Genomic DNA, 24,869 nt, shown 5'->3' on the forward strand with positions numbered 1-24,869 from the left:
GTACACTCCATGTTTATCAACATCCAGTTAAGCTGCACAGATAGTTTATGTTCTAGGTTCTTACTTTGTAAATTAAATTTATGATGCTTTGAGCAAACTAGCCTACCAATGATAGATATTAAGGTTTCGGATATAGTCAAAGCCTGTCAACTGTACTCTTATATCAGTAGATCTCTTGTAATTCCTTTAGCTATTATGTTCATTTGCATGTCAATTATCTAATTAAGTCTTAACATGGGAATATTAACATGGGGAAGGAAACCAATATTTATCCAACACCTGCTAGGCATTTTATGTACATTTATGTAACTTAAATTTGCCCAGTGTGTATGTACTCACGTTGGGTAAGGTTAACATCAAAAGCATGAAAAAAACCCAATGAATAAAATAAAATACACCGCTACAAGACTTACAATTATGGTTTAATTTGCAGTCTTGCATGATGAAGAAAATAATTGTTTTCTTAGTAAGGAAGCATTCCATTCCATAATACCAAAAGGCCTGGAATATATCTTAAATGTTGTTTAGGAGCTTTTGATCCTCCAATGGGAAAGCCTGAAATGTGATGAGAGTCACAGTTAGTCTTTGTAAAGCATTTGTTCATCGAGGTCATTAAAGGCTTTCGACACCTCCTTTTTTTTCATCTACAGCTAGTCATTTGTTATTCAAGTCAGACCCCCTTTTTTTTTGTGAAGAGTTTCTCAAAAAGGCTTCCATTCACCTTTGAAGAAAACTATAAGAAGACCAATACCACAACAACCAAACAAAAAGAAGTGTAGGTGATTTGGTTATTTATTTTTCTGTGGACTTCCGAAAATGTCCTTAAATTCTCCTGTGAGTTCATTAAAACAGGCTCACTTTGGCTATGGGCTCAGGACAGAATTCCAGTTTATCTGCAGCTCCATACTTTGATAATTCTTTTCTCTTAGGACTTTGTGACATCTGTGGATTCTGAGCACTAGGTAGTTGGCAACACAATGTAACTTTAATTTAGTACCTTTCTGCACTGTGGACTGAGTTTTGGGGAGTATGTAATTACTTATAATAATCAAACAAGGACAAGGGAAGAGAATTTTGCTTTACTTGCTTGTCATGAATGTAATTTCAGATAAGCAAGTTTTTGTTTTCGTCTTTGTTCTGAAGAGCTGGTCAGGATCTTAAACTCAATAGGTGTAATGAAAAGGATTATCTGCTCTCTATGTAGTGTCAGCTTGGGCAGCAAGTTGACTTGAATTTTTTTTTTATTATTGACAACAACAAAAATTTAAATGATTCGCATGATTAATTTATCTTTTTCTCTTTTTGTCTTTTCCTTTTCATATCAGTCACTATGAACAAGACCGTAGTGCACTTAAAAAAAGGGAATGGGAACGGAGGAATCAAGAAGTCCAGCAAGAAGACGATCTCTTTTCTTCAGGCTTTGATCTTTTTGGGGAGCCATACAAGGTAGCTGAATATGTATGTATTTTTTCTTTCTGGAAAATGGTTGCTTGTTACATTTTCGAACTCACTAATCAACATTTCATTTATGTTTAAAGCACCCAACTCATTTCCAGGGGAATATATTTTACAAGTGAAATTTGTACATACACTGTATTTGAGGCAACTGCAAGTTTCTGATGAAGTCTTCAGAAACAAATTTCATCTTCTTTCGGGAGCACAGTAGGATTGAAGAGATACTTGTGAGACTTCCTGTTTCCAATGAGCCCCTCTCTGCCCAGCACTTCCTACAGCAAGGAATGCCCCCTTGACACTTTCTACTGCTGTGATTGTCAGTAGGCAGCCCCTGAAGACTTCATCAGAATGTCAATGGAGATATCTGTTTCTTTTCCCAATCAGTGTCATCCATTGCAAGGCCACTGTTTTTCTTTTCCATTTTAGGTTGTTAGCAGCTCTTCAGTGGTTTGAGTGCTCTTTGAAAATCATTGTTCCAGAATAAAGGAAAAAAGCCAATCATTTTTTCTGATGGTTAATAATCATGGGTTAGAAGATTGTCTCAACCAGAGGGGGGTACTATAGCTAGGTTGAATTTCTAGTGGTAGTCCGGCTAGTGTGTAGCTCCAATAATCGTCAAACTGCTGTGTCTACAAGTATTGATTTTATAGTGACTGCTTCTAAACTTTCTATTTGGGGTAGAGATGAGAGGCGACTGGGAAGAGATTATGATGGAAGAATCTTATTGAATTGCTGGCAGCTGGTTGGTTTTTATTGAAATGTAGTACCAGTGTAATTTTCTGTAATAAAACAAAAATGATGTAAGAAATACAACAATAGAGAAAATTTTCAAGAGCTGTGATTTTAGAAGAGTACCCTTTAAGGGACAGTGACTTCTGGAAAAGGAAAGTTCTTAAGGAAGACAGCATAGGCCCAAATACTACTTTGGGGTAGAGAGTAAGCTATTTGGATTGGTGGCTGGTGAGACTAGGGTCTTGTTGCCTTGTTCAAAGCAACTAAGCAACTCTTGATTGAGACATTGCAGGAACTTTCAAGTTTGGTAAGCCTGATGAAGAAACTTAGGTCACCTAAGCTACTGGTTTTCAATCTGTCAGTAATAGTATGATCCATAAAATAGCAGTGTTCCCATATCAACAGGTTAATTTTTATACTACTTTGAAGGTATATATTTAGATATATAATTGGTTTAACAAAAATTTATGAAGGCCTACTATGTGCTAGTCACTGCCTTACACCAGTGTACAAAGAGGAATAGCATAGTCTGTTTTCAAGGAGTTCCTAGTCGAGTGGCAGAGATCATTTGAACCAGTGATGGCATGCCTGCATGGTGACAGAGAGATAGCAAGGGAAAGATCAGCAAAGACTTTGTACTCAAACTCATTATAAAGAGTTTGAACATAATTTTTTACATGATAAAAATCATTACAAATATTTAAATCATGGTATGGCCAGGACAAATGAACAGTTTAGAATGATGTTGGGCAGTGTGGACCATGGGTTGCAGGTAGGAGATACTAAGGAAAGATAAAGAAGCTATTGTAATTGATGAGGGGAGCTTATATCAAGAATGATTTAAGGTAGAGTAAGGAAGTTGAAATTATGGAATTGGGTGTCTAATTGCATGTGGGGAATATGGAATAAGAATTAATGGTTCCCAAGTTTTTTATTTGAGAGAGTGGTGGTATCATGAACAAGTTGTTCAGGAAGAGAACATGGTTGGTTCTTGTAGAGAAGAAATAACTAATTTAGTTTTGAGCATGTTGGCTTTGAGATGCTAGAGAGATATCAGGAGAGAGCTATCCAGAAGGCTTGGATATATGGGTCTGAAACTCATGGGAGTGGTCAAGAGAGAAGTTTAGCTGTTATTGTCTTATAGGTGTTAGTGGAAGCTGTGAGAATGCCTACCATCACTGAAGAGATTATGGAATAAAAAAGAGGACAAACAATTCTTGGGAGTAGCACCATTTAAGGGGTAAAAGAGGTGGTGAAAGCAGAGGCCAGGAAAGGAAACTCCAAAGGAATGATCAGAGTGGTAGGAAGAGAACTAGGAAAGAAACGTTTAATAGAAACCTAGGGAGCTAAGGATTTTGTAGAGGAAGGATTTGCTGTGCCTCAGAGAGGTCAGGAAAGGTAAGAACTTTAAAGTGGCTGTTTGGATTTAGCAGTTAAGGAGTAATGGTGACCTTAGGGAGAGTTGTTTTATTTGTTGATGACAATGGTCACTGTGGGATGCCAAACTGCCAGGGGTTGGAGAATAAATGGGAAGTGGTTAAGTAAAGAAAGTGAGATGACAATGTAGATATGATCTTGCAGAAATGTTTTACATGGAGGAAAAAAGAAAGAAAGATAAGTTAGAAAGTAAAGGGAGGAATTATATAAAGGGAAGCTTTTTAAAAAAATGAGATAAACGTGAACATGTTTAGAGATTGATGGGAAGCAAATAACTTCAATGGAGAAAGAGAAGGTGGAAGATACAGGAGAGAAGGGTGAAGCTGAAAGGTCCCAGAGGAGATTAAAAATAATACAAGATGGAGAGCAGTTGAGGAATCATGAGCTATGGGGTGGAAGGTGGGAACAGAACATTAGAATGAGAACAAAGCAGGAGAGGGGAAGGAAGATTGGGGAAGTGCAAGAAATCAGGGCTTCCATTTTCTGCAGAAAATAGAGGAGAGGTCAAAGCATGGTAAGTGTCTTATCTTTTCTCAAGGTGAAGAAGGAACAAGGAGATAAGTTTTATATGTTATCTTTGGATGGGTTAGAAAAATGAGCTTTACTCAAAAGTTTATTCTTAAAATCCAACATCCACACTATCCTCAACACTATAATGAGGTGAAGAACTCTTGATTTATTCTCCCTTCATAATTTTAAGTCATGATAAATTGATGGTCTTGTACCTTTAAGGTAAATGCCATCTTTTCACAAGGCCTGTTATATAGATCCATTTTTTAAATGTTAGCAGTGTATTTTTGAGTAGGCAGTTGAAAAAATCTGTTATCAACATTTTCAGAAGTTTCAAAAGCCATCTGTCTTGATATTACAAGGGTACATCAAGTAGAGACATAGATGGGAACATTTAGTATAGTGTGGGGCAGGGCGTATTGCGTGATTAGTAGCTTGTTACCTTTGTGCTTCCTGATGAGGAAAAACATTTGTTCTTTTTTTTTTTTTTTTTTTTTCCTGAGACGGAGTCTCACTCTGTCACCCAGTCTGGAGTGCAGTGGTACGATCTCGACCCACTGCAGCCTCCACATCCCAGGTTCAAGTGATTCTCCTGCCTCAGCCTCCCAAGTAGCTGGGATTACAGGTGCGTACCACCATGCCCAGCTAATTTTTGTATTCTTACTAGAGATGGGGTTTCACTATGTTGGCAAGGCTGGTCTCAAACTCTTGGCCTCAGGTGATTGCCCACCTTGACCTCCCAAAGTGCTGGGATTACAGGCGTGAGCCACCACGCCTAGCCAAAACCTTTGTTCTTAAGTCAAAACTGTGAACAAAAAGAATAATGCTAGTGATTGTTGACCTAATAATTATTTTTCTTTCACCCTTGCTTTGATGATTGGTTGTCATCTTGAGCTGTGTCCATATTCAGGGTTCCCTGGGACAGCACTGAGGAGTAACAGAATACTAGAACTGATGTTGCACCTCCATAAGGCTCTCCAGACCAAGACTGGGCTGGATACCCTTGGAGTATCTGGACATGCTGACATGGCAGTGGTCATGGGGGTCCTAGAGCTGGCCCATGGTCCACTGGTAGAAACGAGAACATACCACAGCTCTTCCCTAAGGTGGCAGTGGGAGGAATTATCAAATTTAGAATAAACATTCCTGATGGTGGGTCAAGACTTTCAGGAAAGTTCTTGCTACCCTGAAGCCTAAAACAAGGTCCAGTTACCTGTCCAATAGCGCCAGTGGTTCATAAACTAGCCAATATGAACACTGATCTCTAAGACCTATTATCCTTTCTTGGCAGAAAGATAAATGGTGATCTCTCATGTTCCTGGCTAATTTCTTTCCCTTCTTTTCTTTGCCTCTACCATTGCTAGAATGGAGAGAATGTTGACCGTCCCTAGATTTGGTTAGTGATAGGGAACTTCTCTCTTGGGCTGCTTTTGTAGCATATGATTTTCAAATTGGAGTTTGTGTTATGCTATTGAGAAGGATGTCTTCAAATGTTCCTGAAAAACATGAAGCCATTTGACTTGTCTAGGTTAGTGCACTAAGTCTGGTAAGGAACTGGCATGTAACAAGTGCATGCCAGCTTACTGTGTGCTAGGCACTGTGCTAGAGTTTCATGTGTGTGCTCATTTAGACCTTATAACAACTGGGGTATGCAATTTTCCCATGTTTTCCATGAGGAATTTTAACTCAGAGAATCAAGATGTCTTCTTTGCATTTTCATATCCTTATACATGGCGAATTTAGACTTTGCATCCAGTTCTGTATGATTCCGTATCTGTAACAGGAAGTTATTTATCCTCTGACGGGAAGTCAGAAGACTTGATCAGCTTACCTGCTGGATGACAGTGGAGAAGAAACTCCCTTTCTCTGATCCATAGGTTTTCTTTTTCCTTTCTGGATTAAATCATAGTAATTAATAAGAATAGTAACATTCTATGACTCTTTATAGCCCAATAGGAATGAGGAAACTGAGGTGCAGAGAGGATTATTAAGTGGCCTACCCAAGGTCATTTGTGTTGGGGCACATAGAGGTAGAGGCCAGATGGAGGCCAGACCTACTCTGCTGACTCACATGGTTGTTTTAAGGATCAAATGAAATAATGTGGGAAACCTTGCTTTGAAATCTGTAAGGTGCTATACAAATTCAGGTATTATCGTTATTATAATTAGAGTAAAGAAGGAAATAGAAACTTAGAGCTTAGAGAGATTAACTGCAAAAATACTAGAATTAGAAAAAAATGAATTACTAAATCACATGTTGGCCACAATAAAATAAAAGAAAAAAATGAGCTTCAAAACTTAAATTATTTTGCTACTTGTATTAAAAAGAAATAATATGGTACAATAGCTTCCTAGCACATTAGTCTTGCATGCAATGAAATTATACTACTGATTTGTAGATAGCATTAGAAACAAACTCAGGGAAGTTTGCATTTCCTGAAGTAATGAGAGGCGAAAAAGCTTAAATGAAGGAATGCTGTTAGTCATGAGCCACAAACCAGACATGTAATTTATGCCTGAAAATACTTGGAAAATGCATTTCCTGATGATAGAGAAATTGTGATTACTTAGAAAATAGGGGCTGCAGAGGTTATCTTTAAAGAATCAACCAATTATCTAGACCGGTAAGTAAAGAATTGAATAATTGAAAGAAGCATATAATTGATTAAAATGGCTGAGTTTCATTTTTGTCACGTTTATAATGTTCAATCAAGATTATCAAGAATATTTTGCTCCTTAATAGGATTACTAAGACTCAGGAGGGTGAAAAAGAACATTTAGTATGAATCCGAAGTTGCTATGGTGTATAATGAGAGTACATTGTGTAGGTGTGTATAAATGTATTTCGGGTCCCATTAGGTTTTCTATCCAGTGGTTCTCGTATCTCCATCTTGAGAAATTTAAAAACTGATTGACAATTACCCACCTCCAGTGGTGGGAAGGTGGAGTGCTTACTCTGACAACCTGGACTGGACTGCTAATTATATGCCAATTGTTGAATGGTGAACTTCTTGAGGCTCTGTGTCCATCTGTCCTCTGTGCATAACCCTGCCTCAGGAGGGTCCCAAATTTACCAGTGTCTGTCTTAAGAACTACTATAATAATTCCTACGTGTAGCCACAGAACATCTGTTATGCAAACCATATGGATCTTCCTTCAATCAGCAACTCAGAAAGCATCACCAGTGAACTCAACCTTGAACTGTGTGCTATACATTTCCTGTCACACGTCCTTCTGAGACAATTGCTCTATGAGGAAACTAGTCTAAGGGAGATGACATCCCTCATTTCTCCAGGTTATCACAGCTTCACTCCTGTGTCACTAGTGTGCAAGAAAGCTGCACGCCTGGATTGTATTAGCCTAGACCTCTAAGTCCACATACAGACATGCTTTCACCGAGTTAGCCATCATAAGAAAAAGCCACATGAAGACATATTTGCATCATCTTGGAAAATGAGGCCCCAAAAATTGTTTCATTGCTCAACTGTTCTTCTAAACATATCAATGAGAGGAATTCCTTTTCACATTTTATTATCAGACAACCATTTGTCTCGTTTAATGAATTAGGATATGCTTCTTTCGATCAAAGATAATTCTGTAACCTACGAGCTTTTCCTTTTTGCCTTAGCTACCAGGAAACTCAAAGTTAATTTAATGTTAAATTGTAGTAACCAAGTTAGCCTGATTTTTGCTTTCTATTATGTACCTTTGACTCCAGCCATTGCAAATTCTTTATTTTGATATAGACAGGGTATGAATTTTAATTTATCCTATTCAATTCTATAAAAATTTATTGAGTATTTGATAAGCACAAGACATGGTGCTACATCTTGGGTATATAAAAATAAGTGAAATGTAGTCTCTGACCTTTAAGAACTCATAGTTTTATTCAAGAAAAGTTATCATAAGTGTAGTATACACTGTGTAGTAGAAGGTTGATTTTCTAGACTCGTTGAGAGAAATTTCAATTTTCCTCTAATTTTGTTCACATAGACACAGTTTTAGACATTGGCCAGTTTAGAAATTCTCTTAATTTCAAGTATATTTTTGTAACCTAGCTATGGAAAAATATATCTAAGCTTGCTTCAGAAACCCAGATCATTATAAGTAATTGTCAATGAAGAGATATTACAAAGGTAGGCAAGGTTCTCCCTACTGAGGAAAATATGAACCTCTTTTATTTACTCCTGAAACAAGAACAGGAATTTGACTAGCTTGCTTGTAAGCAAATGAGCTTTCATGTTCTTAAGTCCTGATTATGTTTCCTTAAGGAGACTACAATGACTTCTCAGGGCATGGAGGTATTACAGTGGTCTCTATGACACCTAGGGACAAGGTTCTGATTTTGCAGAGCTCTGTTTCTGTGAAAGCCAGATAATAGAATGAAGGCATTCTAATGGGAAGTGAAATGGTATTGTTTTCCCTTGTTGGGTCAGATCATTGAATATGGCCGGGTATCACTGTTCATGAGGCAAACATCTGACCCACGAGGTAATCTGTTTGACAGGCCAAAATAACCTACAAATGTTTAAAGCTTGCATCAGATTCTTGTTGGACCCTCAGCACAATGATTTTTTTTGTTTGTTTTAAATTTAGAGATTGAACAGGGAGCCTGGTTTTGGCTGCTGTCCATGTGGTTCATTGTGCAACTCAGTTGAAGGAGACCACTATATACAAAGGGTTTATTCTTGTCTGGGCTGAAAAGTAATTCCTGCCTTTAAAAATGACAAACCTAGAGACTTTTAGGAAGTAAAAGTGACTTCTATCCATCTATAACTTTTAATATATCTTTCAGATGTACTTTTGAAAACAGAGTGATTATTCAGCTGAGGATTATAGAGAATGTTAATTGTTTAATCACTACTTCAATACTAAGGTTGCATATGATGCAATATATGATTGGAGGATAAGCAAACTAAAACTGACATGTAGTTACTTGATTTCTAAAAATATCTGTCCCTGACAGAGCTCCCTTAGCATATGTTTAGCATACTTTTCCTTAATCTTTGAAATTTATATTTCTCCTATTGCCCTCATTTCTTTGGAAGTGTATCATATGGTTTCACATACACGGTATGAATAAAATACTTTATATGGTATATGGAGATGGTGCTGATAATGAGGCCAAGATTACTGGTTTGATTCTCTCTCTGATTGTTCCTTCTTGGTATCATTTGCTGGCTCCTCATCTTATCTCAGTCTCTTAAAGGTTGATGCTTCCCAGGGTTCTCTGCGAATCCCTATCTTCTCTTTCTACGTTTGCTTTCCCCAGACGATTTCACCCATTTCTGGCACTTCGCCCTCTATCCATCTGCATATCCTCCCATCTTCACATAAAGAGGAAAACACACAGCCATACAACCTAAGTTTAGACTGAGATGCTAGCCCTGGATAGGTATACTCCCTGTGTACACCAGGAGACTGGGCTGTGTTAACGGCATGTGAAAAATTTTAGATGTTAAACAACTGTCTTCAGCAGAGAGTGTACCAATGGTTAGATGGTCACTCCCTCCTGTGCATTGAAAATGTACCCATGGATTCTGGGACTTGAAGGCCACATAGGGTGATATCTTTTGTGGCCCACATCCCAGATGGCTCCTTGAATACTGGTAGCCTTCTATCATTGCAACATCTTGGGCCAGGATAGTACAGCCTAGGTACAAAACAGTCCTTTGGCTTTCTGAATTCAGCAGCTTGTTTTGATAACCTCTTTGGCATATAAAGAGAATAAAGAAAGCCACTTTTGGGGGTGAACAACTGAGCTTGCATCAAAGTCATTTCCAAGTATACAGCTACCCATCATTTTTTAGTATGATAACTTTGCTTTCTGTATTACAAAAACCCATGCAGGAGCATAATTATTTTAAAAACAATCACAGCCATTTTAATAGAACAAATACATCCCACAGGGGGTGGTGTAGCTGGTATACTGATTGTCCATAAAATGATTTAGTTGCCTCTCTAACAGCTCTACATTAGGCTAACATCACTTGAAAAGATAACTTTGTTTTGGTTTACTTAAACAACAGTTTAAATACTTGAATAAATTTTCCTTAATAATTGAAAAGACACAGAAGGGTTTGAGTCACTGTTGAAAACAATTGCACCATTTCAAAGTAAATGAGTGTGAATCATCAATATGTAAACACAGTCTTTCCAGAATATACAGGCAAACACTAGTAATTCATACAGTTCTTTGATTAGAAGGAATCAGATTCACTTTAGTCATAAGTTAGCTCAATTAGATGCTGTTTAATTCCATTCCTTTTCTAAACTTATCATAGTCATGGTAGTACAATTTAACTGATTTTCTTATCCAATAGCCTAAGCCTTTTTCATGGTATAATGTGGTACAAAGGCTGATATGTCAAACATTTATATAGGTAGAACATTCCATTATAACTCCAATGATTGGTAAGCAAAAGTTGTTAATCACAATGTAGAATGTAGCAATTCAGCTCATCTGTCACAGAATAAATTATTTTTTCTAATAAAATTAATAAATGATATAATTTAAAACTTTTTATCAATGAACATGTTTAAGAACTGGCTAGGGAGTATACAAATGTTAGTCATACCCACTCATTCCAAGAGGCTTTTTCAATAGTGTTATTGATTTTTTTTTCTTACATAGCACATGAAAAGCATGAAATTATATGGCAACAGGACAATTTCAAAGAACCCCGTATGGTAGTCTACTTAGGGCATCTGTTTGAAACATTAACATTAGGAAACACAAACCTATTCATTCTCTCTCCTCCCACCCCCATCTTTTTGTTATTTTAGACAAACAAAGGTGATGCACTTGCCAACCGAGTCCAGAACACGCTTGGAAACTATGATGAAATGAAGGATTTGCTAACTAATCATTCTAATCAGAATCATCTAGTGGGAATTCCAAAGAATTCTGTGCCCCAGAATCCCATCAACAAAAATGAACCAAGCTTTTTTCCAGAACAAAAGAACAGAATAATTCCACCTCACCAGGATAATACCCATCCTTCAGCACCAATGCCTCCACCTTCTGTTGTGATACTGAATTCAACTCTAATACATAGCAACAGAAAATCAAAACCTGAGTGGTCACGTGATAGTCATAACCCTAGCACTGTACTGGCAAGCCAGGCCAGTGGTCAGCCAAACAAGATGCAGACTTTGACACAGGACCAGTCTCAAGCCAAACTGGAAGACTTCTTTGTCTACCCAGCTGAACAGCCCCAGATTGGAGAAGTTGAAGAGTCAAACCCATCTGCAAAGGAAGACAGTAACCCTAAGTCTAGTGGAGAAGATGCTTTCAAAGAAATCTTTCAATCCAATTCACCAGAAAAATCTGAATTCGCCGTGCAAGCACCTGGGTCTCCCCTCGTGGCTTCCTCTTTATTAGCTCCTAGCAGTGGCCTTTCAGTTCAAAACTTCCCACCAGGGCTTTACTGCAAAACAAGCATGGGGCAGCAAAAGCCAACTGCATACGTCAGACCCATGGATGGCCAGGACCAAGCACCAGACATCTCGCCAACACTGAAACCTTCAATTGAATTTGAGAACAGCTTTGGGAATCTGTCATTTGGAACACTCTTGGATGGAAAACCCAGTGCAGCCAGTTCAAAGACTAAACTGCCAAAGTTCACCATCCTCCAAACAAGTGAAGTAAGTAATTTTTAAAGTTTTGTTTGGTTTCATTTTTTTAAATTTCTCTGCTCTAACCTCTATAATCCAGTATTCACAAGCAGCTCTCATTTACCTTATTGAGCTGTATAGGATACTCTTCAAGTTCAGAGTCTGAATTTTGATCTTCTGTCACTTGTGACATAACTGATTAACACGCTGCAAACACAGTTAAATCTCCATAATTTGGAATGACAAAAGACGAGGTTGGTCTGACTGAATGATTGACAAGTTGGAGTTATAAAAGAGTTTCATAAAATACAATTATAGTAATATTATGTACAAATTAATGACATTTGAGATTATAATTGGTGATAAGTAGTATAAGGTTCATGAGAAGATTGCGAGTCACTATAGGCCTTCACTACTCAATAGCATATTCTAAACCTAAAATACAGAAGTTCCTTAAAGTAGAAGAATGTAGAAGTGTGGTTTGCTGGAACCTGAAATAGAAGGAATTCTTTAAGAATTTTAGTTTCTTGAGTGATTACAGAGCTATTCCTTGGCAAGATCTTAATGTTATCTTCCATATCCATCAATCTTCCCTTCTGCATCTCCTTCCTCCACAGGTATCTACATAGCCCTTTTATTCTACCTTCATCCTTTCCGTCAAAGCAAAAGGCATTACAAGTAACTAAAGCCCACTGGTTTAGAATGACTAAATATCCTACCCATCTCAGGAATCATTGCCTTGTAAAAGAGAAGTCCAGAGGCACCAAAGCCTCTTCTGAGGAATGAATCGCTAATGATTGGATTCCAGGCCTTGTGGTCCCTGGGTGGGGAGCATATATGGTGCTGCCTCTCAGACACCACTATGTAAGCGGCTGTCTACTGCACCTCAAGGTCTTGATTGGAAGAAGCCACTGCCTTTAGATTGGATTCCTGTCACTGGTGACTAAAGGCTTGAAATAACACAGAGGAAGAAAGTAGGGTTAAATTCTTACTCAATAGGAGTGACAGGCAGTCTGTCTGAATGGTTACAGACTCCAAGTCAGTGTTATCTGAGTTAGAGAAGTGTGACCCTATAAGCCCTCTGGCTCTCCTTCCTTTATTTATCCTCAGCAGATGCGGTGATTTCAGAGGACAATGGGAACATAAAGGGAGGGAGGCCTGAGGCTGTTGACTATATTTTCTGAATGTATGTTTTTAATATTGTTTCATTTCTGAGGCAGTTTTGCTTTTTGTATCATCATTCATCAAGTCTTGTCAAGCTTCCTCTTAAGTATCTCTCTAGTCTGTCACCTCTACCCCCACTGCCTTTGAACCACCTGTGAGCCTTCAGTGGACTGCTGTGAGAGCCCCTCTTGACTGGTCTCCTTCCCTCTAGTCTCACCTCTCTTCCATACCATCCATGCAGGCTCATCTAACAGGCAGATCTGACCATGTCACTCCCTGCTTTTGATTCTTCAGTGCCTTCTCATCACTTCCAGGGAAAAGTCCAAATTTCTTAGTCACACATACAAGGCTCTTCACCCTTTATTTTCATACTCCTTTTTTGGCTACATATTTCACTACTTCTTCATGTGCAGTTGAAATCCCAGCCATATGGGACTACCTGTGGTTCCCTGTCATGTCATGCTTTATCACGCTTCCTTGCTTTTTGGCCTGCTGTCCCCTCAGCCTAGAATGTCTTTCCCCACCTTCCTTTGTCTTCCTGGTGAAGTCCTGTTTCTTCTTCAGGTCTGGTCAGTTGTCACCTTCTCTGTGAAAGCTTCCCTGATCCCCTCAGCTTAATTAAAAACCCCTTTGTCTCGGCTCCTCTAGCACCTTCTATATGCCCTGATTGGCACCGACTGCATTGTATTGTAGTGATTTGGTTATGTTTCTATCTCCTCTACTAGACTGTGAGCTCACTAAGAGCAAGGAATACCTCATTCTCTCTGTATCCCAAGCGCCTAGCAAATAGTAGATATCCCAAGCGCCTAGCACATAGTAGATATTCAATAAATGTTTGTTGAATGAATGAATTTCAAAAATGGTTACTTGATTACATTTTCTAAGCCACAATGTTAATCAAATAACATGCACAAATGTAAACAATTGCTAGGAAATCCATCATGAGTTATATCTTTTTCAGTTGTATTCTGTCTGCATGTTTCTTACTCTGCTCTGCTCCTGTTCTGTCATTGAGAAATCCTCGCCATAATTTCTATGGAATGACTTAATACAGGCTTTAATACTTAAAAACCAAAAAAGAGATCTGCTTTGAAAAAGTAGAAGTATAATGGGAGATGGGTATATCATTCTTGTTTCTTCTTTTGCCCTGGTATCTGCTGCTGTTCCCTCCTTACACAGCCAGAACTGATCTGGAAATAGCACTGCCCCATAAAGCAGTCTGTCAGCCTGTTTCCATACCTCATTAGTAGAGTGACAAATCACAGACCCAGCGAAATCCACTCTGTTGTAATTCTCTCTCTTATACATTCACAAAATGGCTGACCCAGATTCAGAAATGACTTCATGCTTTCACTCAGTGCTCTGGCACACCAACGAGAGGTACATTTTCAAAGACAGTCTGAGCTGTCATCAGCTCTGGAGACGATTATCCCAGGAGCAGCCTATGTGCATGCAGCCTTTGGTGATGGTACAAACAGACCTTGGTAGAGCTCTGTATGAAAAACGGGCCAGGTGCAATAAAGTCATGATAGGAGATCAGTGAAGAAAGTACTTATTTTAAAATATGGGTTTCAAGGAACGATTTGACAGAAGAGTAGAGAGAAGCTTAAAGCCCTAAACTCAGAGGCATATACAGAACCCAAGGGTAATGTGAGAATCAAAAATAGGAGGAAAAGAAAAGAGAGGTTACACAGCCCACCAAGAGAGCTTAGAAGGGTGCAGATTAAAATGCGGGCATAAATACAGACAGGGTGGAGCATTACAGAGCTTTGAACCTAATGGAATTTATGTGGCTAAAACTCTGACCAAGTCTGAAAATTCACCCTATTAAATCTTGATGCACTTTTCAAAAACACTTACCATTAGAATTCAGCCCCAGTTCCTGGCGCCAAGAAGTTTCAGGCATTGGGTTCCGGGTCCCTAGTCAGTGTAGCTGTCTTTGATGAGTGGTAACATTACTCTAAGTTATTACCAAAAAGACTTATCCGTGGAGCAATCACAGTATTTCTTTGAGCATTCTCAACTATTTCCCTGGCTCTGGTGACAGGAGGTTGATGAGTGTTAGTGAAGTGCATTTGTGGGGAGGGTGAAGCGGGATGGGTTGAATGGCCAGAAAACAGACAGCATTCTAAGATATACAAATAAGCAGATAACATTATATTTATGAATTGAGAGATCACAAACTATTACTGAAATGTGATGTGCAAGTGTGTGTGCCCATGTTTGTTTATGTGTCCACATATTGAGTATATAGTGGGGAGATTTTTTTTATCCTTGAAACATTTCAATGCGTCTTAGAATTTCTGTATCAACAATAAGGATATTAGAAGTATAACCAACTTCATTGCAGAAGGTCAACTTTTCAATTGAGGCATGTCATTTTAACAAATAATTTGTTTAAAAACTTTATGTTGGTTGGGCGCAGTGGCTCACACCTGTAATCCCAGCACTTTGGGAGGTTGAGATGGGTGGATCATGAGGTCAAGAGATCTAGACCATCCTGGCCAACTTGGTGAAACCCCACCTCTACTAAAAATACAAAAATTAGCTGGCCACGGTGGCACACACCTGTAGTCACAGCTACTCGGGAGGCTGAAGCAGGAGAATAGCTTGAACTCGGGAGGCAGAGGTTGCAGTGAGCCAAGGTTGTGCCACTGCACTCCAGCCTGGTGACAAAGCTAGACTCTGTCTCAAAAATAAATAAATAAATAAATAAATAAATAAATAAACAAACAAACAAAACTTCATGTCATAGAGTTTATTAACATTCCTGGCAATAACAACAACAAATTGCTGATGTGTTCCGCAGTTGGGTTTAGAAGAATTTTCTGGGAACTTCATCTGAAAACAGTAAAAGGCCTATTTATATCAAGTGGAAACTGAGGGTTGCTTGCAGATGGTGTTTTATTAGGAAATGAATTTGTTAATAAATGTAGCTTTATACATGATTTCTTTACATATGTTTTTGTTTATTTTTACCTTAGGATAAAAATCTGCTGGTGTAGACAGCTTTGCATTTTGGTGCAATTTGTTATTAGTATAGCTTGCCAAGTAAATAATCACATGCACATGAAAGGATTGATATCACATATTAAGTGTCTCTATCCTAAGTCAATAAGCTTTTGAAAGTACAAAACTAACGTGTAGAGTGTCATATCCCTAAAGGGTTATTTGCTTTACATGCTGCTCTTGGCTGTGATCTAAGGCTCTCTGAGGCTCCAATTGCCGCAAAACTAGTGGCCTTAGAAAAGTTTGATAGAAATGATGTGGGATTTGTCTGTAGCTTATTTTAGTGGGTAACTTTGTCAACCAGCAGAGAAATTATTGCTAACATTTGTGACTGTGACTGTCTTGTTTCACACCCTATGTAGTGATCACTGTGAGTATAATTACCTTTATTTATTGTGAGGTAGATAGTAAACTCAGGTCCCTTGTGTGAGAACTGCACAGAATGCTAGAATATTACCATTGGTGTTCTAGATATGTTCATGCAGCTACACAGAAATGAGACAGCTGCTTCACTGAATGGAAGGCCATCCAGTTGCTGTTTGCAACTCAGGCTAAGAATTTTTCACTTGACGTATTAATCTGTTTTAATGCTGCTGATAAAGACATACCTGAGACTGGGCATTTACAAAAGAAAGGGATTTAATGGACTTACACTTCCACGTGGCTGGGGAGGCCTCACAATCATGGTGGAAGGTGAAAGGCATATCTCCCATTGTGGCAGACAAGAGAGGAGAGCTTGTGCAGGGAAACTCCCCCTTATAATAAACATCAGACCTTGTGATACTTACTGTCATGAGAACATCACAGCAAAGACCTGCTCCCATGATTCAATTACCTCCCATTGGGCTCCTCCCACAAAGCATGGGAATTGTGGGAGTTACAATTCAAGATAAGATGTGGGTGGGGACAGAGCCAAACCATATTAATCCACCCCCAGCCCCTCCCAAATCTCATGTCCTCACATTTCGAATCCAATCATGCCTTCCCAACAGTACCCCAATGTCTTAACTCATTTCAGCATTAACTCAAAAGTCCACAGTCTAAAGTCTAATCTGAGTCAATGCAAGTCCCTTCCACTTATGAGTCCATAAATTCAAAAGCAAGTTAGTTACTTTCTGGATACAATGGAGGTACAGGCATTGGGTAAATACAGCCATTCCAAATGGGAGAAATTGGTCAAAACAAAGGGGCTACAGGCCCCATGCAAGTCCAAATCCAGCAGGGCCATCAAACCTTAAAGCTCCAAAATGATCTCCTTTGACTCCATGACTCATATTCAGATCATGCTGATGCAAGAGGTGGGTTCCCATGGTCTTGGGCAGCTCTGTCTCTGTGGCTTTGCAGGGCATAGCCCCTTTCCTGGCTGCTTTCATGGGCTGGCATTGAGTGTCTGTGGCTTTTCCAGGTGCATGGTGCAAGCTGTTGATGGATCTACCATTCTGGGGTCTGGAGGTTGGTGGCCTTCTTCTCTCAGCTCCACTAGGTAGTGCCCCAGTAGGGACCCTGTGGGGGCTCCGACCCCACATTTCCCTTTCACATTGTCCTAGCAGAGGTTCTCCATGAGGGCCCTGCCTCTGCCGCAAACTTCTGCCTGGATATCCAGGCATTTCCATACATCCTCTGAAATCTAGGTGGAGGTTCCCAAACCTTAGTTCTTGACTTCTCTGCACCTGCAGGCTCAACACCATGTGGAAGCTGCCAAGGTATGGGCCTTCCATTCTCTGAAACAACAGCCCAAGTTTTACCTTGGCCCCTTTTAGCCATGGCTGGGGCAACTAGAATGCAGGGTACCAAGTCCCTAGGCTGCACAGAGCAGAGGGCCCTGGACCTGGCCTATGAAACCATCATTTCCTCCTAGGCCTCCTGGCTTGTGATGGGAGGTGCTGCTGTGAAGAACTCTGACATGCCCTGGAGACATTTTCCCTATTAACATTCGGCTCCATGTTACTTATGCAAAATTCTACAGCTGGCTTGAATTTCACCTCAGAAAATGGGATTTTCTTTCCTATTGCATTGTCAAGCTGCAAATTTTCCAAACTTTTATGCTCTGTTTCCCTTTTGAAATGGAATGCCTTTAACAACACCCAAGTCCCCTCTTGAATGCTTTGCTGCATAGAAATTTCTTCTGCCAGATATCCTAAATCATCTCTCTTAAGTTCAAAGTTCCACAAATCTCTAGGGCTGGGGCAAAATGCCACCAGTCTCTTTGCTAAAACATAACAAGAGTCACCTTTGTTCCAGTTCCCAACAAGTAACTCATCTCCATCTGAGCCCACCTCACCCTGGATTTCATTGTCCATATCATGATCAGCATTTTGGTCAAAGACAGTCAACAAGTCTCTAGGAAGTTCCAAACTTTCCCACATTTTCCTGTCTTATTCTGAGCCCTCCCAACTGTTCCAATCTCTGCCTGTTACCCAGTTCCAAAGTTACTTCCACATTTTCATGTATCTTTTCAGCAGCACCCCACTCCTGGTACGAATTTCCTGTATTAGTCCATTTTCATGCTGCCAATGAAGACATATCTGAGACTGGGCAATTTACAAAAGAAAGATTTAATGGACTTACAGTTCCATGTGGCTGGGGAGGCCTCACAATTGTAGCAGTAAGTTAAGGACACATCTTTCATGGCGACAGACAAGAGAAGAGAGCTTGTGCAGGGAAACTCTTCCTTATAATAACCATCAGATATCATGAGACTTACTGACTATCATGAGAACAGCACAGGAAAGACTTGCCCTTGTGATTCAATTATGTCCCACCAGGTTCCTCTCATGAAGCATGGGAATTGTGGGAGTTACAATTCAAGATGAGATTTGGGTGGGAACACAGCCAAACCATGTCACTTGATGTATATCACCAGTTTATTTTTTGTGCATTCTTATGAAAATAAAATAGTATTGAGTCCAAGGCTATATCTGGGCTATTTCTAAACCCATCAAAATGAAGGGATAACTTTATACTTTTAGGGTACCAGAAAAGACTCTTGAACTTAGTATTTGTCTTGTAGCTGTGTGGAATCTAGAAAGCTTTGTACCTTCTTCTCTGCTAGTCCATCCCCTGGTAGTTGCATTTTGTTTATGCTTTTTTTACTAACTCTTCCAACTCACTGGTCTCATTGGTATTCAAATTCATTTTCTTATCATATTCCTCCTAACTTTCTCTTCATATTTCCTCTAACTTTAGTGTCTCCCTAAGCTAAATGAAGTGGTCTCCAGTTGAACATGTGTAGTTGATAGTGATACAGATAGAATACCTGGCTTTACATTCTTCGTGATGGAAAGGTTGGAGATGCTAGGAGAGAAGTGATTAGGAAAAACGTCCTGAGGAGTGGAGACTGAGACCATTTTCACAATAGCAGGACTGATTTGTCAGGCAGAGACACAGAGGAAACCAGGGAGGGTTTCACAGAGAATGAATGAGAAGTTTGTTTTGAACTTGGCCTTTAATATTGGGTAGTATTAGAGTAGTTCAAGAGGAATCTGGAAAGCAGTTCATATGTGTGCATATTAGTGATGAATAGAGATAATAGCATATACAGAAAGGGGAAGTGAGTAAAATGTGGAGTATGTTCTAAGGATAGGCCAGTTTATCTGCAGCTGTGGATATGTGGGACCAAAGTGAGAGAGCTCAAAAACCAGATTGCCAGTTCTCTTGAATTTGTAGGCAATGTGGCAACCAGAGTGTGACGCTGAACTTGACACGTTACTTTCCCTGTCATCGTAGGAGACCTAGGAATTCTCTCAAGACAATTGCGATCATCAATTCAAGCAGTAATTTCTGAGCTTTCCCAGGTTTGTTCTCTACCTCCCTACAAGAAAGGACATCTCAATTCTTCTCTTGTAACCATCCTTTCTTTTTCAGTGTGCTTTCCCAAGGATCTTTCTAAAGTAATGCTGAACTAGCTATTTTATACCATACTTTCCTTCCCTTGGAGTCCTTGTCCTCCATTCATCCCCTTTCTCTTCCATTTTTTTTTTTTCATTGGCATTAGTCAAACTCAGAGATAGGTCTCAAAGATGGCGTCTTAAAGAGTATGCAGATACTTGGGATTTTTTTTCTTCCTGTTTCCTCAAGTCCTCTTCTTTCTCATATGTATTTTTTTTCTTTTCTAAGGCTGTATGCAAGTGGTTCTAGCCATCAACATCCTAAAACAATGTCAGTGATTTCAACATGCCATTGTATAGGTAGATCAGAGTATTTGGTTTCAGTGCATCTTTCTTGGCACACTTCACTTTTAAAGTCCTTGTCTTTTTTTTTTTTTTAACACTTTTTTTGGTTGGAAAGAAATCAAAAGATTGATTTATTCTTACTCTGTTTAAAAAACAATTAATTCTTATGTTATACACATTTCTATCATCATTATTGATGATGATGCAATTTAAAACAGCACTATTTGATAATTTTAGTGATTCTTCATGAGACAGCTGAAAATAAATCTCTACTTTGGAAAGTGTGAAATATTACAAAGCATAGTTTTAATAAGGTATACTGAGATGTGGGTTTGTCTTCTGGCCTGGACTTTGTTTGTAAAATTAAGAGAGTTATTTTGCCTTTCTAGGGCTTTTGTCACATGGGGAGATTAGACTGACTCATTCGTGGGGTTGCTTACAGCTCTAAATCTTCTCTTTGTGGTTAAGCCCAAACCTATCTTGTTTGTATAGTAATTTCAGCCATTATCTCCCCAACCCATAATCGTCTAGGAGTATCCACAGTAGAACAGCATGAAGGGATCTGAGCCCTGCCTGCACACATTCAGAACAGTTTGGAACTTTGTAAGACTAGGTAAATATGGGCAGACTCGAATTGGATCTTTTTAGGGATTGACTACCAATTCAGTTGGGGTATTCTTATATTTCACCTTTTTTTTTTTTTTAAGTAACAGCTATATGCTGCATTTTACCAGAAAGTACCAAACTGTAGACTCAGCAAATAGCCTCCTAATCCTTTTGTCACCACCCACCAAAATAATGAAAGATAGAGCACTCCTATTTTCACATTACTTCTAGGAAAATATTTTGACAGATTCAGTATGCAGTAAAATGGTAAGCTTTTGTTATGTATATTCCAAATCATCTTGTTATCACTGGCTATATCGATTAGTTCAGTACTTTCTGAGCCAGTCCTAAAAAAAGACTTCTCTCATTCTGCATTAAAGAATAAGAGAAATTGACAGGTAGATAACCATATTGATTCAACCCAAATAGTAAATGCAAGGGACTTTAGACATAAGTATTAAATCTCTTTATGGGAGTTGTAAGTGTGTTTGGTATTTTCTATTTGACATGAAAGAAAATAATCTCTAATTAACCATCATTTTAAAGTGAACTGTGCTTTGATTTGGGTTTATAATATAGGTGCCAATAACAAAAACTGTTACCTTTATACTTTATAATTTACAAATGCCTTCATACATCTTATCTTATTTTGATCCAGTTCTAATGGGATCTGGAATTATCATTTCCTTTTCTGATGCAGAAACTTAGTCTCGGAGAGGCTAAGGGTCACTTGCCTAAAGGGACACAGCCAGCAAATGGCTATGGCAGGACCAGGACCCAGGCTTTTAGTGACACTTCCACATGGCATTTGGTGTATGGTGTGCTACTGTATATATATGGGTTAATTTTCTAAAAGTAGCTCCTCTACTGGCACATAAAGGGCAAGAGAATAATGAGCTAAACCCAGCTTAAGTTAAAATTCCCTTGTTAGGTTCATATTTCAAAAGTCTGGGACCAAACACACCAAAAGAGCAATTTTTCTTGTGGTATTACAGGTTATAGTCATGTGGTTTTCATTTACAAATATGGTGAGAAGTAGTGTTTTTGCAATATTCCTAAATGAGTAACATATGACACAACTTGTTAGAGGACCTTTTCTTGGTTCATAAAGTTTCTGAGTTTTTGTGTCTTTAGTGGGATGACTTTATCAGAAATCCTCAGACAACACAGCTAAAATCTAAATTTCTGTGGTTGAAACACAGCCACCCTCAAGAGAAACCTTAAATGTAAATGAGAGGTCAGTAAAAAGTGGGTATGAAACTAATTGCTATAGAAGCAGTAAGACTTCTCTCAATTGTTTGAGCCCCTGAAAAATAGATTAATTATAAAAACTGTCTAGGATCATCAAATTGCAAAAGTAGTTAGCAAGGAACAGACAGAATTTGTGACATTTATTCATAGACACTAAATGGATGAGTGTCACTCTACCTCAGCAAAAGAATGCAGATGGTCCATATATAATCTACTTCAGAAAATTACTGTAACAATAAATGAACTAAGTAGCTGTGAAAGTTCTCTGAAAAGTGTACAAGACTCTGCAAATGGGAGGCGTATTTGTTTCCTGTAGCTGCAACAGAATATCACAACTGAGTGGCTTAAAACAAGAGATTTATTTTCTCACACTTCTGGAGACCAGGAGTCCAAAAAGATGCCACACTCATTCCCAGTACTCTAGAGGAGAATATTTATTTGCTTTTAAGTAGCTTCTGGTGGCCCCAGGCATTTCTTGGCTTGTGGCAGCATCATGCCAATCTCTGCCTGCATCTTCACATGGTCTTCTTCTAGGTGTGTCTCTCTGTGTCCTCTTCTTCTAAGGACATCAGTTATTGGATTGAGGGCCTACCTTATATCCCAGATGATTCATGTCTAGATCCTTAACTAACTCCATCTGAAAATACTATACATATATCCAAAAAAGGTCACATTTTGAGGTACTGAGGAATTTTTAGGGAATAGTATTCAACCCTGCATAAGAAAGGTCATTCTTCCCACTTTTCAGACTAAGAATAGAGGGAGTCTATGCTCTGCTCAGTGTGAAAAGCCTAAGCCAGTCTTTTGGAGGTAGGTGGGCTTCTCCACCTCAGAACTGACTTCAGGTTTAGTCCACAATACTTCTGAGCCAGATCTTTAAGCTGTTCAATTTGACTGCGACTATGAGAAAGACAATGGCTCTGGATAAACTGTTAAAATATAATTGTGCATAAATGAGATTTAAAAATCTTTTAGGGAAATATAAAGTTTCTTTTCACTCAGATAATAGATAAAAATAATTTATTAGTACAATTGACATTTTTTGTGAGCTAGAGCTAAGTGGGCAAACCTTTTCTGAAAAATAATTATTTTCCACTATAGGGGCTATATGGTCTGTCTGTCACAAATTCTTATCTCTGCTATTGTAGCATGAAAACAGCCAAAGACAGTACATAAATGAATGGATATGGGTGTGTGCCAATAAAATTCGATATATGGATACTGAAGCTTGAATATCACATATTTCCATGTGTCATGAAATATTCTTTTCCTCTTTTACAAACATCTTACAGTGTAAAAAATACTCTTAACTTGGGAGCCAAACCACAACAGGCAGTGGGCTGGATTTGGCTGGCAAAACTTAGTTTGCTGACCCCTGGGCTAGATCTAGACAAAGTTTCAGACAGCAGAACACATTTTGCTTCTTGTGCCTGTTATCAACAGGAAGATGGCTTTTAGAAAGTGAGGAAAGTCAGTTTTGTTCTTGTACAGAGCAGAATCCTAGAGTCAGGAGAGGTATCTATAGTCAAGGGAGAACTGGCCAAGGGAGTAGAGGCTCTCCCAGGTCTAGGCCTACAGACAGGTGAATGTAAATGTTGTGTACCCAGGATTTGAAATACTCTTCAACACCACAAATCTCACCCTCCATTCAAGAGAATCTTTTTTCTTAATAACTCGTGGGGTAAAGGTCATTTTACCTTTTGCTTCCTCAGAATTAGAGTGTCTGGACTCCCAGGGCAGGAAACCATTTGCGTACCCAGTCTTGGACTCAGAATCACAAGACGTAAAAGAGGTGACCACTGATATAAGTGCTAAAAGGAAGCCAGCCCTATTATTTTATCTAAGGAGTGGATGGCCTAGGCCAAACCCAATTGACATTCTGGAATCCCTTATAGATCAGAAGGACTAAAGCATGTATTTGACTTGGGCATGGGGAGGTAGAGATTTCTAAGATTCTTGGAAAAACATGTCCTCTTGTATAGCCTATGACTTTGAGTCAAATTAGGTGAAAGGGTTGATGTTCTGTGGCAGCCCCTACGGGCTTTGCATAGCTGATATATAGGGGTGTTTTTGTATGTGTGTGCACATATGCATGTGTTAGGTGTTCATGTATCTCTTTGGGGAGGGGGTGCTGAGAAATCCAGTGGACTTCTGGAGGAGGCTAGAAATTATGGCATTCTTGGTACTTTCTGAAATTTTTGCCCAGCACGCAGGGAGATATCTAGGTTCCTAAGTGATGTAGAATGAAGGAGAAATAACAGACAGGATCTGTTTAGTTAAGGCTTTAAAGATGAGGTGAGGTTCAGCAAGGACTTTGGGAAACACATGGGTTGATGGAGAAAAAAGAAGAGGCTGCATCTTAGATGTAATGAACTGCGTAAAGCCTTGAAAGTTAATGGGGCTCTAAGGTCCGTGCTTCCTATGAATGGGATCATGCCACTCATGTCTTAAAGTAGGTATCATAGAAGAATGCTCCAATGATGTTGCAGTTTCATGAAGAAGTTTGGTGTTGGGAGAAGTAGCTGCTATGCTGTATAGTTTCAAGGTCACTGTTCTCATAGAAAACAGGGTGAATTGTGACTTCTGTCACTGTTCTTATAGAAAACAGGGTGAATTATGACTTCTGGAGTCAGTGAAGGAGATGGCCCCAGTTCTAGACTGAACTTGTTCTTTGGTCTTCCTCTGCTTGGCAGGTTGTCTTTTTCATCCAGACCTTGATGTGAACTTACTGGGGAAGCTGATTTCCTCAGGGACATCCAGAAATGCCTTCCTTGGGCATCTGCTGGATATGGAGACCAGGATGTTCATCCTGAGTGGTGTCTGACCAAATGTTCTCTCCTGTGTGTTGAGACCCCAAAACTGCCTTTCTGCAGTTCTACTCTATTTAACTTGAATAAATGTGGCCTTCAGATTCTT

General features: G+C 39.1%; 1 protein-coding gene across 3 annotated transcripts in view; it reads left to right on the plus strand.

Moving 5' to 3' along the window:
- The window catches only part of AFF2 (ALF transcription elongation factor 2), a 498,347-nt gene that overhangs the window by 145,967 nt on the left and 327,511 nt on the right, over window positions 1-24,869 (plus strand). For 2 of the 3 annotated variants that reach the window (XM_050775184.1, XM_050775181.1), the window contains exons 2-3: window positions 1,326-1,458; window positions 10,921-11,781. In XM_050775184.1, the coding sequence (XP_050631141.1) occupies window positions 1,326-1,458; window positions 10,921-11,781 (994 nt within the window). The remainder of the gene's footprint in view (window positions 1-1,325; window positions 1,459-10,920; window positions 11,782-24,869) is intronic. The other variant, XM_050775182.1, reaches the window with a different exon arrangement.

This window comes from Macaca thibetana, chromosome X (genome assembly GCF_024542745.1).
Source record: "Macaca thibetana thibetana isolate TM-01 chromosome X, ASM2454274v1, whole genome shotgun sequence".
NCBI classification, from domain to species: domain Eukaryota; kingdom Metazoa; phylum Chordata; class Mammalia; order Primates; family Cercopithecidae; genus Macaca; species Macaca thibetana.